The 13821-nt window shown below is 37.1% G+C and overlaps 1 protein-coding gene across 3 annotated transcripts; it reads left to right on the top strand.

The window, feature by feature from the left end:
- The first annotated feature begins 6454 nt into the window (after nucleotides 1–6454).
- On the top strand, nucleotides 6455–13073 carry LOC149051548 (replication factor C subunit 1-like). Of its 3 annotated transcripts, none has more exons than XM_089186290.1 (8): nucleotides 6455–6573; nucleotides 8255–8288; nucleotides 8729–8802; nucleotides 9134–9303; nucleotides 9776–10051; nucleotides 10920–11099; nucleotides 11929–12076; nucleotides 12790–13073. In XM_089186290.1, the coding sequence occupies exons 4-5, from the start codon at nucleotides 9173–9175 to the stop codon at nucleotides 9951–9953; spliced, it is 309 nt and encodes a 102-aa protein (XP_089042416.1). In that variant the 5' UTR covers nucleotides 6455–6573; nucleotides 8255–8288; nucleotides 8729–8802; nucleotides 9134–9172; the 3' UTR covers nucleotides 9954–10051; nucleotides 10920–11099; nucleotides 11929–12076; nucleotides 12790–13073. The 3 variants fall into 3 exon arrangements, with proteins under 3 accessions (XP_089042416.1, XP_089042422.1, XP_089042427.1); XM_089186296.1 differs by having other exon boundaries at nucleotides 6473–6573; XM_089186301.1 differs by lacking the exon at nucleotides 6455–6573 and having other exon boundaries at nucleotides 7251–8288; nucleotides 12808–13073.
- The last annotated feature ends 748 nt before the right edge of the window (nucleotides 13074–13821 follow it).

Raw genomic sequence — 13821 nt, 5'->3', positions numbered from 1 at the left:
GCTGATTTCTTTTCTTTTTTTTTTTTTTGATGACTTAATAACTACATAGAAGTTAGTCTTCCTTGTTTTCCAAAAAGAGAAGAAGAGTTAAGGGGTGTAAATGACTTTCATATATTCACAGTCGTTTAAGAATTAGGGGATTATAAAAACACCGAGGGAAAAACAAACAGTCAAGCGCCCGCCTAAAGCCTGAGGGAACAGTTAGATAAATATTCACATTTGGGATCCGTTTTGTTCAATCCCTTTAAGAGCGTGTCCACGAGAGCACCAGGCAGTCGTGCTACATGCCATCTCACCGATTTCAATGAAACTTTGCCAGTTTAAAGGGTCTACCCCAAAACTCAAAAAGACGAACTGGTTTCTGTTTTGGATTTTTCCTGAGGGAGATAGACCACCCCCACGGTTTTTCTTAGTTTTCATCGAGGAAATCGCTTCAAAATAGGTAAAATGTATGAAGCTCTCACTGCGATGGTATTCAACCAATTACTCTGAGAGTTTGCACACATACTTTTACATCCTTAGTTAATTTCCGCCACAATTGTCAGTCAATTTGATAGACGGCTTGTCAATCAACAGAGGCAAATAAACGACTGTGGTTTTAGACTTTTCAATTCATCCAAATATTTGACAACTTTGAGGTCAAATATCTCCCCTTGCCAGAAAGCTACAACACTAATCTTGATACCCCTTCATAATTCATAATTTTATCTCTGAAAATCATCAAAAAACTTTGGGCACTACCGTATTTTTGTCTTGGATGCCTTTTAAAATCTGCGACTGTGACAAGTTTCTCTCAACTACACCTGTCACGCAATTCTTGTTCTAGGCGGTCACTTGACCAAATAAACCTACATTTTTCAGCTCTTGATACAAGATGATTGATCAAGAAGGCTAAAATATGTGAAAAACTTTCAAGATTTTTTGTAAGAATGGAAATTTCACGTTGCTGAACATCACCGACTTCCGAACCACACTATTGACTGGGACTCTGCGCAATGCCTAACCTACAGCATCAACTACTATCAACGCCTGACTCTGGAAATCTGGTTTACTAACTTGGAACAGACTCCCCTCAACAGGCGTCAACCACTACCAGCACCATTTAAACGACTCATCCACGACATAAACATTACAAACGAACCGAACTTTACTAACGGTCGAGACTGACCAATCACGACCGACCTACGCCACTTGAGTCTTACAGTTAATAGCATCGCGGCAAAACCGACCGATCAGTTTACACAAACCGGACTAGGAATATTCGACTGACAACAACTATTCCTTGGCTCTAAAGATGACTTCTGCTCAGGTTGTCGAAACGTCAGTTACCGACATCAGTCCTCCTCAGGACTACACTCACCCGGACGATCAGACTACACTATTACGAGGAATTCTCTCTTAGTCACTCATGGGAATTAAAGGGTTAACACCAATATCCATATTCTCTAGACTCTTAACTATAAATTTTCATTGGTACTGTATTTGCTAGTTCAAAAACAAACTCACAGTCTGATCAAATTGGTATTCATAAACAAAGTATAGCTACCTCACCTGATTGTAACATAAAGAAAACCCAGCAAGGACCCAGCCAGTCTGTTGTCAGTTGTAAGACAGGAAAAAATGGGTAGAACAGGATCCCGTATACAAGAACAGTGACAATAATCTGAAAAACTAATTAAAACGGAGGAATTTTTTTTCTGCTTGCTCGTGTTGAGTGCTGGACTGCTGTGCAGGTAAAGGGGGTAAATTTCTAAAGAAACTGTGGTGCTGCATCAGTGGGAGAGTATAACAGTGTAATTTAGTATTTTTGACTGAGTTGATAATGTAAATTGGCCAGAGTAAAGGGTTTAAAAGCTGACGTTTTGAGCGCAATAGCCCTTCATCGGAGCAATTGGAGGAATTGTGGGTTGTGTGTGTATTTATATGCAGAAAATGGAGCTATGTTATTGGTGGGAATATGGTGAGAGGAAAACAAGAATATATATTAGCTGAATGAAAAGCATTCGTTGATACCATGTGGCTTAAGAGTGCCTATTTGAAAGATAATTTTTGTTCTGGAGTTATGCAGCCCGAACTGCCTAGATGTAGGGAAAGGCCACAAAGTGGCATATGCTGCCAAGAATGATTGTGCAGATTAAAGTATCTAGCGACTGCTTTGGATGAGTCCTTGTGATTTCTTTTTACATTGCGAAGGTGTTATGGCTATGTTGGTAGCTGAGGGTTCAAGCCCCTTACCACAACAACACTCAGGTCTTAAAATAACTGACAAGAACATGCTGCCTTTGATACATCTGCAAATGGTTAGATGTTCTAGTCTTCTCAGCTAAGGATGATAAACCATAGGCCCCATACTCTCCTACATCTTCTCAGTACTGGTTATAAGCAGGGTAAATTAACCCCCTAACTCCCAGAAATGATTAACAGGTAACTTCTCTCTATAATATCCTTACATTATCCAGCGAACAGGTGATGAGAATACTCAAACTTCTCAGGTAGAAGATGTTTTCTTGATCCAACAGAAAAGTTCTCATAACTGATGAATATGCAATTGTGCAGCAGCTAGAGGGGAGAATTAATCAATAATCAGATCTTGAGAGTTAAAGAGTAAAACAACTCACAGACTTCAACAAAGAGTAACAAATGTTGCCCCCAGTGTGGCCTTCTTATCATTTATAGGGCCCACATTTACACCTGCTTTTAAAAGCCGAACTGAGCCAGCCCGTCTAAATATTCCAAATAAATAACTTTATATCAAGTTCACACCCTCATCACAAATGGAGGCTAGGTGCCCAAGGGGCCCAGGAGCTGCAACTACAGTCACACCCCAAGATGCTAGAACACCCAACTGGCCTACCCAATGCTAAAGTGGCAGCTTGCTGAAATAAACCCTGCAAAACAAACCCTGCAGTTGGGGTTGAGGGGAGGAAACACCGAGAACTGCTATCCTCAAGGACAAGAATCCCACACTACAGAACAGCAAACACAACACGGGCACACGATAAACCAACACATACACTGATAAGGTATACTGCTGGATGAGGACAGCCCCAGGGCCCTAACATCCACAGCAGTGCTGATGCAAACTATGCAGAATGCAACAAATACTGCACGGATGCTAACAGCTGGCTAAGACATAAACCAAATGTCTGAAAACGCTACTGACCATGCATGTATTTGCTCTTAGTCATTTAAACTGTATGTTGAATTCCATTTAATAACTATATTAAAATTTGTTCATAAAATAATACTGACCCATGGAAACTGAGTTAACCTATAGCTACTATACTCTTTAAAATGATTTTAACAGTGAGAGAAAAAACAAAACAAAACAAACAAAACAAACAAACACTCAATTTATTCAAAATTAGGCTGCTATGGTATGACCACTTACCCTGCACCCATCCAGCTGGATCAGGCATCTGAGAAATTCCATTTTTTAGTTGTAAAAACGTATTCAGGCATGTGCTGGAAGTGGCTCCAAACATAACAGCCATGGTGAATCTGTTGCCAAAACCACTTAAAAGAATCAAATTGTCTAAAAGGAAACCACACAAACATTAGTAAAACATGGGCACCCAAATTAAACTCACTTAAAAATACACTCCCATTAGACCCATTCAATAAGGGAATGCCTCATATTATTGCACTGTGTTTATATTTTGACTGAAATGGCACAATTTCCTGGTAGATTAGGGGTAGGGGAGTTTTTTGGTCAATGAAGTGGAAAGTGTTACTTTTGTGATCCCATCTACCCATGTGCTGCTGGCCTCTTGGAATACCTGCCCTATTATAGTCTATTCTGTGGCCAACTGTACACCCCATCTGCTAAGTGAGTCACTTTACCAGAAATGTAATACTTGTGATCCCAACTTAGTCAATTTCTGTTTATAGATGCATCTATCTAGCTAAAACTAAGTCTTTTAAGTAGGTCATGATCCTAAAATGAAGCGACACATTTGTTTATGTGAATTTAGAACACTTTACTTTTCATTTTCAGTGCATTAATATTCTGGTACATTTAAATCTAGTTTGAATCTTCCTGTTTGTAAATCCTTATTTTGATGTACGAAAATTTTCCAGTTAGTCCCCACTCTTGTAACTCTATTGAAAATGTAACCCCATTATAGCTAAGTGAGTCATGAAAATGCCACCCAAACCAGCAGCACATCCCCTTGCCTTTATTACAAGTAGCAACTTTTTTGAAAAAAAGTACATGTAGCTGGGTGTCACTTAGACTTAGGTACAACTACTTAAAAGTACACAATGATCAGACTATATGTTGCTGACCTTCAATATAAGCCTTGATCTTTTTGCTCTATTAATCAATTCTGTTCTCACATCAGCGAACCAGGAAATCCAATGCAGTTTTGAAGTCCAGATTTGACCCTTTGCTTGACAAAGGCCAGTATAAAAATAATGACAAGCTTAAAAATAATAATAATACATGTAATAATAATGATCAATTGTGCAAGCATGAAATTACAAGTGAATTTTTAGCAAAACATCATCACCTGTCTAACTTTCCAACATAAAACAGGGGGGAAGGGGGTACTTATTCCAAAGGGGTTGCTTTTTGGAAGAAGGGTGCTAAATCAAATTATTATGATATGTAAACAATTTTGTCATCATTGTCTGATAAAGGTTACTTCAGTATTTCATTTAGAGCTGGAAGAAGACAGCCAAGATCAAACAGACTCTCTTTGATAATTGTGAGGCACCTAAATTGATAATTTTGAGAATGAAAATCTGTATAAAAAGATCCACATACAATTTCAGAGGAAATAACTAAACGAGGCCTACTGTAATTTAAGACACGGAACAGAACGAAAATGAAGATTTGTAATTTTAGAGAGAGAGATTTTCAATTTGCAAAACAAGAATCCGTGTGGAAATCCACTGTACAGAAGGATGAGAGGGTCCATTAGAAACCTCTAAGCCGTCGAAAAAATTATCCACAACCACAAAACCGCAAAAAAATTTCTATCAAAATCGAAAACCTCATGCAAAACGGTCAAAATCTATAAGTGTTCACATCCCAGTTCTCAAAACCCTGATGGATCCGATACAGTGTTGACAAGTGGAACACACAGAGGTTTCGCGGCTATTCGAGATCAGTGGCCGCTTGGATCGAAGAGAAACCGGAATCCAAATGGGAAAATCCGAAAACCACTTTGGAAACCAAATCCGAAACCCATAAGACAAGTATTTATGACGAAACCGAAAAACATATGCTAAAGAACGGAAAATCCGCAAGCCGTAATGAACACACAATCTGAAAAACCAAAATTCCATGGCACAAAAACCGATCCTAAAAAAATATCGAAAATCCCAATGCCCCCCTTATGGATGAATCGGTCAGTTCAGTCCAGAACTCATACAAATGATAACACAACAACCATTATTATTACTGAAACCTCAACGAAAACTCTTTTTATCGTTATTACTTTCCAATCAGAAACATGCTGCAAAACAACTCTAGTCACGCGATATTTTTCAGGGAAGGTGTCATGTCACGCAATCGAATCATTCGTCGACTACGAACATCGATGCTGCAGCCTCACGGATTTTTTTTTTTTTTTTTTGGTTGTAATTATAGATCTACATTTTATGGCTAAATGGCGCAGTCCTTCCTTTAAATACAGAAGAGGATTTGATTAGCTAAGAACCCCACGGAGATGTTCATATTTTCAGTTCGTTTCGTTTCGTTTATCAAATCACAGTAAGCCCTAAAACTTCCGGAGATATGGTCGATTCTGGTTTTTCAATAGAGACTAAATACATTTTATGAAATCAGATATTTGAAAGACAGACGCAAAGAAGAGTGTTACAAACGTTAACTCTTTGACTCAGTTGTATCCAATTCTGCGCATAAACTCCATCATCTGCTACCACTCAAGCAAACACAATTTAGAAATCAGTGTAATTTTAAGTTTGGGAAAACGTGCACGACCTCACTTATTCCATTCAAGTCCAATCTGTAGAACTTTTATCGCAGTTTTTTTTTTCTATAGGGTCATTGTATATTACATGAAATTGTTTTTGAATATCAGTGTATAAAACTTCAAATAACGTTTTGCAAATTTCATGCTGCGAATTTGAATATTTTTCAATAAACAAACGATATACCTCGAGGAGACGACAGCGCAACGAAAGAACCAAATCGCAGAACGAGCCGGCGCGAATCTAGGGCGCAGTCATTCATGGAAATATCGACATCCACAACAGAGTACGTACCCCTGAGAAGTGTTCTCCGCGGATCTATTTGCCATTTTCAAAGCAATCTATTGGGGCAACTGCACGTGGTTCAACCTCTCTCGTCTGACAGCTCCTTTCATTTGGTTCCGTGAATTTGAATTAGATTATGGTTATCTTATGACCTATTGTTTTTCTCGGAAAATTAGCGGAAGAGAAATTACAGGAGTCTGGAAGCTAGCTAGGTTGGTGACCGCTGACTGAATTACAGGAACTTTTCAAAGATGGCGCGAAATGTCGGAGAGTGATGTGAACACATCACTAAACTAAAATGGTTTGTTAGTCGTTTTAGTTCTCAGCGGCAGAATTTCGCCAAAATTGGTATGTATTGCCATACATGGTAAAATTTCCTTTGTCATGAATCTTTTATTTAGCACATGGTATGTAATTTTACGACATGATTTAACCAAGAGTTTCATTCCACTACATATATCTAACCCAAGGTATCTTTCTGGGCTGGAGTGTGGGAAATGGTGTGGTACTGTGTGTTAACTAACTTTGTAGGTGTAATTTTCAATAGTTTGTCTGAGTATGTCAGGGTAGCTGAGTGAGGCTGATAAGTTATAGTGTTTTGCCTCTTTTATCTTAAACAAGGTCATTAAGTGAAGCAATTTTGTCTCATTTCTTAACTGACCCAAGATCTGTTTGCTAATTCTCCCCACAAGTTTAAAGACGTTTCCTTGTGCATTTGTTATAGGAATTTTTTGTTAGGTCAAGATAACTTTTTTCATTACCCTTTTGTTGAATATTGTTTAGATATTTTAGGAAGAAGTTACATCATGTTAATTACATCTGGGAGTTTAAGGGTTAAACAGCATGATGTGATACACTGCTACCTAAATTTCCCTTAAGTTCGAAACATCCAGGACTTAAGCATTCCCTACAAATTTGTTCAAACTGCAGCTTTCACTTCTGCAAATTTTGACAAGTACTAGTTAATCTTTAATTTAATAAGACTGAAGGGAAAATGAAACTTTTGATTAACTTAAAAAGTGATTGATAAAGAAACATTGAAACTTCACCTTACTCAAACTTTTTTTTCCACAAGCCTGGTGTAACCAATGTGCCAGCAATAAATTTTAGATAAGTTTAATTTCCTGATGACTGGACTGAACTCTTCTATTTACATGCCATTGCTAGTGATTTCTAAGTAAAGTATTACAAACATAATACATCAAGAACAGAATGACTAATTACAAGATTGGAAATAACACAGGAAATACAAGTTCAGCAGTACTGTAACATGAAATATGTATAACAAAGACAACACTAATAATATATGAAACATGGGTCACTAGACGAAAGAGCAATTTACCTGATGATTTTGGAATATGGCTGGCATAACAGTGTACTTGCAATTACCTTTTAACTCAAGCTCACACCTTTTTTATTTGCATGATCCGCGTAAAAGTCAAACTTATATGGAGAGTTGCGTGGACTGGGGCTTAAGGAGGGAGATTGGTTTCTACACCTGGTGTCTTCTCTTGATTTTCTGAGCTGGAAGATAAAGTCTTGTAAGGAAGCTGTGCTCCAAGGAACAACACCCCCCCTTGATCTTATCCAGTTTTATTGTTAGGTCCAAAGAAGTGAATTTATCTCACATCTGTGTGAATAAAAATATGTAATTGTTAATTTGCTGGTCAGAGTTTATCAAGCAGTGAAGATGATGACATTGCCTGAAAACAAAAACCAAAAGTAAATCAGAAGAAGAAGAAGAAAGGAAAAAACATTATTTACTCAGGTTATGTTTTAGGGTGAACACCAACAGTTTTGAAAGGAACAGATGTTGAGACTCTACACAAACTGTTATACCTCTGTATTGGTTTTAATGGTTTCAATGTACATGTAAGCTAGGTAGTTGTGCTATACAGTTTTCTTGTCAATTCCCACTGCAATTTGCATTATTACGGAAACAGGGTGTAAAAAGATTCACATAATTATCTGTACAACATCACAATGATGTCCTGACCCTATTTCTAAATTAATTTTACATCTATTTTAGTTTCTGATGAAGATCCTCTTCCTCCAAAAATCAGGTATGTGATTTGTTTCTTGAATTTTGTTCCCTTCCATACAGTTGTAGTTAATCCTTTAACTCTCAGAAGTGATTAACATGAAACCTCTCCCTATAATATCTACACATTATTCAGTAAACAGGTAATGAAAATATTTAAACTTATCAGGTAGAAGCCACTATCTTGATCTAGCACCAAGCTCTCATAACTAATTTAGAAGGAAATGTGTAGCAGCTAGAGGGGAGAAATAGCAATCAGATCTTAGGAGGGTTAAACCGTTGGACCCTAGTATCACCCCTGAATCAAGAATCAGGGAAATGGTCACCAACTATACAAGCTCTTGATTATTAAACAAATTCTCCTTGTCAGCACCTTAGAAAATGCATAGAGAACAGTATGGAGAATATGCATACTGATGTCAGGTTGTATTCAGAACCTGGTTCTCTTTCATGCACTTTCAGAAAAGCCACATCAGTAAAGAAGGAGGAGAGTTCAAAAGCTAAGAAAAATAGAAGACCAATCAGTTTGGACTCAGGTAAGGAAATTATGTCGACTTATTGAGGCTACGCCATACTTTTTACATGAAAGGTGATGTGGAGACCTTATCTTTATGGGAATTGTGATTCATCTTTTTTTACAAGTATATTTTTAATTTTTATAAGATTTACAGTTTTAGGTTAAAAAGAGTTCTCATCACATTGCTGCTCAGTTGACTGTGAATTGGTATTATTGCGAGAAATTAGAAAATTGATCACTCTTAAGAGTGCAAATTTTCAGCTTGATCCAGAGCTTTAAGCCTACAAAATGATCATCCCTTAATTCCCTGTTGAACCATCAATCATTTTCTTTGTTTTCATTTCCCACAGAGATCTGACCCAAAGTGAATAGAAAAGAAGAGTATAAAAATGGGAGAGAAAAAGAAGGAAGAGAAAATGGGAATGTCAACCATCATACAACAGCAACCATCAAAGAAAAGAAAGGAAGACTTCTCAGAATCAAAGTATGAGGTTAAAAGCCTTCCCCTGAGAAGAAAAAGGTTTGTAAGCCTTTTGATTACCATACTTTATTGTTGCAAAATTAATCATTACTATTAATACTTAATTGAATCAGCTACCCTGATACTAGAATGGATTGGATCTGATATGATTGCATGTGTAAGGTACTGTATGTAAACCTGTCCTACTATGACACATTACTAACAATACTTGCAACAAAACATTACTTACAATACTAACACTACTCAAAATACTACCATTACTTTACCTAGAATTTATACAAAAGCAGTAACAATAGTGACAAAACTTTTAGGTACATTCTTGGTGATTTTAACTTTGACAATCCAGGAGATGTTACCACTTTGTCTCCATTTTTCAAAGCAGCAGTGTCTTTAATTATCAACATTCCTATTTGGGACAACTCTTGCCTTGTGAGGACAACTCTTTGCTGTTAGAATATTTGATATACATGTAACTTTTATTCACTTCAAATTTTATCCATGGACATTTCAGGAAGTACCCAACTCCTGCCAGCAATCTGGCTGCCAAAGCTGCCACACTTCCAGAAACTCCATTTAAAGACTCAAAACCAAGTCCAAAGAAAACTGTTACTCTGAAAAAGGAAAAAAAAGATGTTAGTAAGGAAACTCCAACCCAAGGAACACCAAGGTGTCAAAATCAGAGGAAGTGATTGAAGTTCCACCCTCATCGGAAAAGAAAAAATCTGGCTACCATGGTTTTATGGCGAGAGATGGTCCTAGGGCACTTGGTTCAAAGGAAATCCCTCAGGTAGGTTTCAAAGACCAAGATCTGATTGTTAATTCTCCCCTCTAGCTGCTTTCTGTAAATAAATAATGAGAGTTTGTTGTTTTAGTATCCTCATTATATGTTTGCTGGATAATCTATGGATATTCTCAGGAGAAGTTACATGTTAATTTCTTACAGTAGTTAAATTATTATTATCTCTCAAAGCTCTTTATGGTTTGTTTTCCATCCTTTCAAATTTTAATGAGAGATGCAAGACAAAGGAAAATGAAGATTATTAGAATTAAGGCTTATTTGGAAAATCTGCAGATACAGTTTACACGAAAAAATTGCAAAATGCATGCTTTGATTGACCCTTTTACCTCCAAGATGTCAATAGTAATTCTCCTTACTGTCTGTCATACAATTCTTGTAATGTTAGTTTGGAGAATTTGGTGTTGGATCAACTAATAATCCCCTGGCCAATATTTGTATTTATTCTCATCACTTGTCTGCATGATATTGTATTGATATTGTAAGGAGAAGTTCTGTCTTGGTCACTCATGGGAGTTAAAGGGTTAAACAAAAAGATGTATTTTGTCCTTTTACTCTCAGTTGTTGTTCAAATGTTGGTTCAATGTCAGTATCTGAGAAACTGTCTACCTACCCCTCCCCTAATACAACATTAACCCTTACTTGTAAGAAGTTGATAGTTGTTGGGTTAGGGGGAGGGGTGGGCGTGCAGATGCTGACATTGATTCCAAATGTTCATAGTGTATCTACAGAGTTTTTTTTCATTTTTCACCATTTATAACTTTTCAGTGTGGACAGTATTAAGAGGCCCTCAAGGGAAGAATTAATTATTTGTCTGCTCATCTTGAATTATGCATGCACTTAATAATATAATTTTTAGGAAGCAGAAAACTGTTTGGATGGACTGACGTTTCTTATTACGGGAATCTTGGAAAGCGCCGAGAGAGAGGAGGCAGCAGATTTTATTCAAAGATATGGTGGAAAAGTTACCCAATCAGTGAACAAGAAAAAGAGTCAAGTCATCGTGGGACAGGATCCTGGGAAGAGTAAACTTTCCAAGGTACATTGTAATGCACAGTTCAAAAGAGGAAGAAAAAAAGAACTGTGAACATAAACATATTAGCTGCACCTTTTCCCTAAATTTTTATAACAAATCCGGGTGCAGCTTCTAGCAAAAACACTTGGGAAACTTGCCACAAATTTGCATAAATTAACACAATTTATTGACTTTTTTTAAGTCTGTATAGAAAACTAACAAGAACTGAGAAATTTACCATGATGGAAATTTATCATTTTCTATTTGTTGTTGGCCTCTAAAAGAGTTTCTTTCTTTTTTTTTTTTTTCCTATGAGCATAAACTTAGACTGTGGAGTTTGTTAAATGTTTCTTTGTTAAGAGACCCTTTAACTGGTTTAAGGTTTTATTTCCTTCCTTGAATAGCTAAACATTACTTGGCAAGAAACCTGTGGTTTCTTTGTTGTTGTTGTTTTTGTAGTTGTTTTTTTTGTGCAACTGATCCCATAATTTGTTAATCCTCATTTCCCTTCTTCCATCTACTTAATTTACAGTGTCACTCAGTCTGTCTGTCTGTCTGTCCGTCTGTCTGTCTGCTCTTTTGTGTATGTTCATTCTTCCAATTACTGTCTTTCTATCTGTCTCTTATTCTCCTTGTTCTCCTCCGTCCAGTCACCCACACGTCAGTTTTACCACAACTCTAAATTCCACCTTTAGGTTCATCTGTTGGATCATTTTACTGTACTTCTACCTGTAGACTTGTTTGTGTTACTTAAATTGAGTTACAAGAAAGTACAGTTTTCTTGTTTTTTATTGCTTTATTTTTTTAATCTACATAAGATTTTGACAGTAAAGGTAATCCTTTTTTTGTGCAGGAGAACCAAGTCTGTTATGGGTAGACAAATATCAGCCTTGGGTAGTGAAGCAGATTATTGGTCAGCAGGGTGATGAGAGCAACATGAGAAAGCTGATGAACTGGGTTGAGAGACTGGGAAAAGAACAGAAAGAAACCAGCCTCTAAATGTGAGTACACATTGATTGTCAAGATGCTTTTCCCTCAAATACATGTACATGTAACTTCTCTTCAGGCAAGCATGCAAACGGTTCAGGCAAACTGTCATAGAAAGCAGATGAAAAAGTTTGGGTTGTAACCAGATAGGAGGACCTTTCTAGGGGGGAGGGGGGAAGAACCAATTCTCCTAGTCACCTGATGCTACTGAAATTAACATAAGCAAAGGCAAGGTTAGACCTGTGGCTCTTGTGCTGACTTTACCTCTAACCCTTTATCTCACATGAGTGACCAAGACAGGATTTCTCCTTACAATATCAATACAATATCAATCAGACAAGTTGTGAGAATATAGAAAAATATCAATCTGGGAATAATTAGTTGATCCAATACCAAATTATCCAAATCATAAGAATTTTATGGCAGACAGTAAGAAGTACTAGTGAGCTGTTTGGAGTAAGTTCAGTGGATGAACCTAACCTTAATCAAAAGATATTTTACATAAGACCTTAAATTGAGTTGTAATGCAAATGTCGTCTAGCTGTTGGCTAAATACCTTTCACATTGAATCCAGATTGTTTCTTAATTCCCACATTCAGAGATACAATTTTTTAAACAGCTGTAACTTATGAACTTTTATGAATTTATTTTACTCGCCAGTCATTTATACATGTAGTTAGTATGTTAGTAGTGGAATCACAGTTTTAAACCTTTTTATTTTGCACAGCTTTCTTTTACAACAAAGACCAAGATGGGTCGTCCTTTATGGCAGCTCTTCTGTCCGGTTCCCCAGGAGTTGGAAAAACAACAACAGCTACATGTACCCTGATTTGTGAAGAGCTGGGTTTTACGTACATTGAAATGAATGCCAGTGACACACGAAGCAAAAAGACCTTGGAAGAACACATTTCTCAGTCACTGAACAATAAAACCATGGATGGCTTTCTGACAGGTTGTCAAATCTCTGTAAGATTTGGAATGACTTTGATATTATTAAAGATACTTCAGGAATTATCCTGTCTTACTTAACTGATTTTCCTCTGTAGTTAATTTATTACATTTCAGATTTCATTTTTCCTTGTATTTTTGGTCGTATTCGCTATACAATAACTTTTTGCTAAATTTCGCCTCAGGTCATTTCTTTTCACTCACCCGTCGAATTAAAGCTCTATTGGTCAACTTTTCCTAAAAAATTTGTCAAGTTTCCAGGCCGACAAATCGCCTGCATCTTTAATAAGAAAATTTCCTTCACTATGCGTTCAGTATGTGTGTGTCTCATTTTTCCCTGTCCTGTCAAGACCTCTCGTATGGGCTGCCGTCACCACCAAAAATACAAGGATGTCAAATAGATCAGCAAATACAAAGATGGCTTTAGGATCAGTTGCAGGATAGTATAGTTAGTAAAGGAATGGCATAGCTAAATTATAGACAGTCTAGTTTTCCTTAGTGAAACAGAACACCATAAACATGAATAGTTTAGCCAAATGAGAAACGGTCTAGTAGCCCATGTTGAGTTGGAACATGAGATTGTGAAATGGACTAGCTCAATTACGAATAGCTTAGCACTCATTTGCAATACAGTACTCAAATGGTGTAGCGTTGCGTTAAACGGCTCAGGGTAACGTCGAGTAGCACAGCCTACGTACAAACGGTGTAGCGTTGCGTCAAATGGCTTAGCGTAATGTTGAATGGTACAGCGTACACACATATGGTGTAGCGCTGCGGGAAATGGCTCAGCGTAATGTCGAATGGTACAGCG

This window comes from Pocillopora damicornis, chromosome 1 (assembly GCF_964200805.1).
Source record: "Pocillopora damicornis chromosome 1, jaPocDami1.2, whole genome shotgun sequence".
In the NCBI taxonomy this organism is placed as follows: Eukaryota; Metazoa; Cnidaria; class Anthozoa; order Scleractinia; family Pocilloporidae; genus Pocillopora; species Pocillopora damicornis.
The sequence above is the reverse complement of the archived record's forward strand: the minus strand, read 5'-3'. Positions and strand labels throughout refer to the sequence as shown.

Bases quoted from the DNA above. Each gene is read 5' to 3' on its own strand.
- LOC149051548 (XM_089186290.1), top strand. From the start codon at position 9,173: ATGGGAGAGAAAAAGAAGGAAGAGAAAATGGGAATGTCAACCATCATA. The intron at 9,304-9,775 runs GTTTGTAAGCCT...TGGACATTTCAG, and splicing joins CTTCCCCTGAGAAGAAAAAG to GAAGTACCCAACTCCTGCCA.